Here is a 4,200-nt window from a genome sequence, read left to right on the forward strand (position 1 = left end):
GTCCCCGCAGGGCCCGCGGAGCGAGGGCGGGCGTTTCGCTGCAGGGTCTCTCGTGTCCCTCGCACCTGTGCTCATTCCCGAGCGTCTGCTGTGCGTATGTCGGGAAGTGGCGCTGCGGTGGGACGTGCCCCGTCTGGGGCTTGCTGTCAGCAGCTGGGTCGCAGCGGGGTGTGCCCTTCCCGAGTCTGGAACCCCGGCTGGGAGAGCCCGGGAGGGTGCAGGGCCTCCTATCCGGGAGCGTCCTGGAGGACTTGACTTCCCCACCAGGTCTTGAAGGAAGGGCGGACATTAATTCCAGGACAGCAGACGTCGGGGTCGTTGGTGTGGTAGGCGTTGTTTTACGTGCTGCGTGTGGTTCTCAACCAGGAGTGGTAACGCCTGCCCCTCTCCCCAGAATATTTGGAAATGGGTGGCAATCTTTTTAGTAGTTGATACGGTGAGGAACGTCACAGTGATGGACAGTGGAAGGACCCAGCGGTGCACAGTGCAGAAGTGTCCTGGTCAGCGTGTTGGTGGGGCCCCTTTGGGGCACGAGTATCTCATTTAAGCCGGGCAGTAGTCCCTAGACGTGGGCCCAGCGGCTACTTGCACGCCCTAGTGGTGGAACGGACGGGGGAGAGGGCAGCCTGCCTGCATCATGTTGCTAATGCATGGGGGAGCCTGGATTTGAACCCAGGTGATTGGTTGCTGAGCCCAGGCTCTAGCAGTATACCTTGCTACCCCTCAGCTGTAGCGGGACAGGGGACAACATGCAGAGGCTTGTGGCTGTGAGATGGCCTGGCCACTGCAGAGAAAGACTAGACGTCAAGCACAGTGTCTTCAGTAGCATTGGTAAACACTCGTCTTGAGTGTTGCCGGGGAGCGAGGCAGAGGAGTGGATCTGGCCAGACTGCGACAGGCCCTGCTGGCCACCCTCAGGGCCGGGGCTTCATCCCAGAGGCAGCGACAAGCCCTCGGAGGCTTATGGCTGCATGTTCATGGGGGCTGAAGCAAGGGCCCAGGTCTACAGCAAAGGGAAGTTTGAGCAGGGGATGCTGCGGGCCCCCGACTGGAGGGTCGATTTGCTCGTTCGCTCAGTCAGCAGGTGTTTATCGGGCACGAACTTTCTCAGGGTCCAGAGACACTGCTGATAAGACCCGGGAGGGGCCAGGGGTCCCCGATCACTTAGAGACTTTAATGTCACATTAAGGAGTTTGGGTTTTATTTAAAATGGGTGTAATGGGAAAGGAGGGGGGGTGACATGGTTTGGTTTCTGTCCCCATTCTGGAGGCTACTGCTGTAGTCAGAAGAGGGATGATAGTGGTTTCAGCTGGGGCTATGGCTGTGGAGACGGTGGGAAATGGGTGGATTCAAGATATTTCTGGGAGGAAGAAAAGGGAGAACTTGCCGATGGGTTGGAACGAAGACCCAGAGGGGGAGAGAATCGAGAATGAGAACAGAGTCTTGAACTTAGCAACTGTGGATGGAGGTGCCAAACAGTGGCGTCGAGACAGTCTGTGGTGGACGTCGGCTCACCCGCTGCCTAGATCCTGCAGTTGGCGCTTCCCTCTGCTTGCTGTATCCCAGAGGTAGCCATCATTTGTGCCTGATCCATCTTATTTTTTGGCGTACATTTCAAAGTAGTTGCAGACACCAGTGAACTTCATCCCCAAATGTTTCGGTTCAAACCCTGAACATTGTAATTAGAATCCAGTATTTGTCCACAGCTTTTTTTTAAAGTTAGGCCTTGAAGGAAGGGCTGACATTAATTCCACAGTGCGCACAGTGAGTGACATGCGTGCATCTTATCGGATGAGTTAGATGAGTTTTCACAAATGTGGGCAGCTAGTGTAACTCGAACCCCCGTCAAGACAGAGAACATTACCATCACCCAAAAAAGAGTCCCCATGTCCCTTTGCAGTGAAATCTGACCCTTATCCTCCTAGAGGCAACCACTGAAAGTGGTAGTTTTAAAATGTATACGTGAGTGGACTACATTTTGCGGGGCTGTGGAGAGGGAAAAAGAGGTACACAGGGAGCCAGCCAGGCCGGAATGTGAGTTTGAGGTTTGGCAGGTGGGATCCTGGGCCGGGGCTGTAATGGTGCCATTAGAGTGAAGCGTGTGTGTTGGGGACGTCTTCGTGTGTTCTGTCTCTGTTTCTTTGGTCTTTGAACTTCATAGGGGTCAAGGCTGGAAACATTAGCGGTTAGGGCAGAGCGGGACGGGCAGGTCCCTGGAGCATGACTTCCGGGGGTGACGTCTGTCTGCGCCGGGGGACCCTGGCTTCTTCAGCTGACAGCCAGGGAACTTCTCATGAAAGGGTTGAAGGGCTGTCCCATGAACCCTCCCACTTCCAGGTCTGCAGAGAGGGTCAAATTTTATTCTATCTACACTGGGGACATTAGAAAATGCAGATCCCTTGGTCTCAGGCGATCTCCTGTCATGCTTACTGAATAGGATTCCTGGTCGGTGCCCCAGGAACCTGTGTTGTAACTGTGCTCCAGCTGCTGCTGGAGGTTGCATACTGGGTTTTGAAGTTTGAGGAGAGCAGTGTTGGGACCAGATGCGTGTAAGGCTTGGTTGCAGCTCCGAAATCTCTGAGCCGATGTTTGCCGGCCTGTGAGGGGTGGCTGCTGGCGACGCCATGACAGTGAGCCATGTGATGAACACGAGCACCTGCCGCATAGTGAGCACCTGCCGCATAGCGAGCACCCACCCGACATCGGCGCCTCACATCCTGCTCCCTGGAAAGGCACTTGCGATCGAACTCAGCGGTGGAGGGCGGTTGATGTTGGGTCAGGTCGATGGGTCATTCCCATAAATCACACGCCCTCAGCCATCAGTCTTGGGGGGATCTGGTCAGCGGAGGCCAGCTCCCCGCCCAGCTCCCTGCCCAGCCCCATGTTCCAGGCTCGGAAGCCAGTGAGGGGGGTCGGAATCCCCTCCCGTGTGACTGGCTGGTGCCGTCCCGGGGCTGGGCCGGTGCTCACCTGCGCTGCGTGTCTCTGCCCTCACGCAGAGACGAGTCTCCAGGCCCTTCAGAACATGCCCCGTGTGCTCCGCGACGTGGAGGCCCTGAGACAGGAGGCGTCCTTTCTGAGGGAGCAGATGGTGCTCATCAAGGAGGACATCAGGAAGTTCGAACAGGACACATCTCAGTCCATGCAGGTATTTGGGCTCCCGTCCCAGCGCTGGTTCTGGATTTGGGAGGTGCTGCACGCAGACCCCTCTCTGGCTGGGTCCTGCCAGCTTCTTCGCTGTTCAGCACCCGCTTGACTCTAGCCTGAGGCTGTGGCGGGCACGGGGCTCCCCAGGATAGGCATGCCGCGGCGCTAGCTCAGGGCGCCAGGGGAGGCGGCAGACGGGGCGCCCTCCCTCGGTTCCCACGCCCTTTGGCCCCTTTCCCGCTCAGGTGCTGGTGGACATCGACCAGGTGAAGTCCCGGATGCAGCTGGCCGCGCAGTCCCTCCAGGAGGCGGACAAGTGGAGCACGCTGAGCGCCGACATCGAGGAGACGTTTAAGACGCAGGTAGGTTCCCTGTTTAGGGCTGTGGCAAAGTCCCTTTGGGTGAGGCAGCCGTCTGCTCAGCACTCTGACACCCTGACATGGGGACAGCGTGCAGACCTGGGGAGGGGGATCTGAGGCCCTGGGCTTCCACCCCTTCGGCTTGCACCCTCTGCTTGCCCGAAGCTGCTCAGTCCCTGGGTGGCTCAGAAGCCCTGGAACAAAAGGTGGGAAACGGAGCAAACGGCCTCACGGAGCGCAGGCACAGGGACCTCGCGCCTGGGACCTGGGCTGCGGGTGGGCGACATGTAATGTGGCTCCACTGGCTTATTGGGGTGATGTGAGCTGGTGCCGTGGGAGAAACGCTCTCACTTGTGAAGCGTGATTAATTGTTTGTCATCTCTTTTGCTGTTTTTGAAAACTTTATAAGGTTTTTAAAAAAGTTATAAATGCACACGGGAAAAGATTTGTGAGTAGCAATAAACAGCAAAAAGTGTCTTTCTCGTAGCCCTGACGAGTGACCCGTAATTTCTGCTTTATTTGTTACTATGGAAGAGTAGGTTACTTCCAGGCTTTTGTTATTACGACACTAAAATCACAGTGATTATAAAACATTAATATCTTTGTGTCCCTCTGATTATTGCCTTAGAGCGATTTCTAGAAGAGGTAGTACCAGGTCAGAGGGCTGAATATTTTTAAGGCTCTTGATGCAAGT

At 56.2% G+C, this 4,200-nt stretch overlaps 1 protein-coding gene across 1 annotated transcript in view; it reads left to right on the forward strand.

Annotated features, from left to right (window-relative positions):
* Positions 1 to 4,200, forward strand: part of COG7 (component of oligomeric golgi complex 7) — a 61,306-nt gene that overhangs the window by 20,710 nt on the left and 36,396 nt on the right. The window contains exons 6-7 of the mRNA XM_025047280.1: positions 3,002 to 3,148; positions 3,393 to 3,611. Coding sequence (XP_024903048.1) covers positions 3,002 to 3,148; positions 3,393 to 3,611 — 366 coding nt within the window. The remainder of the gene's footprint in view (positions 1 to 3,001; positions 3,149 to 3,392; positions 3,612 to 4,200) is intronic.

This window comes from Pteropus alecto, unplaced genomic scaffold (assembly GCF_000325575.1).
Source record: "Pteropus alecto unplaced genomic scaffold, ASM32557v1 scaffold15, whole genome shotgun sequence".
In the NCBI taxonomy this organism is placed as follows: Eukaryota; Metazoa; Chordata; class Mammalia; order Chiroptera; family Pteropodidae; genus Pteropus; species Pteropus alecto.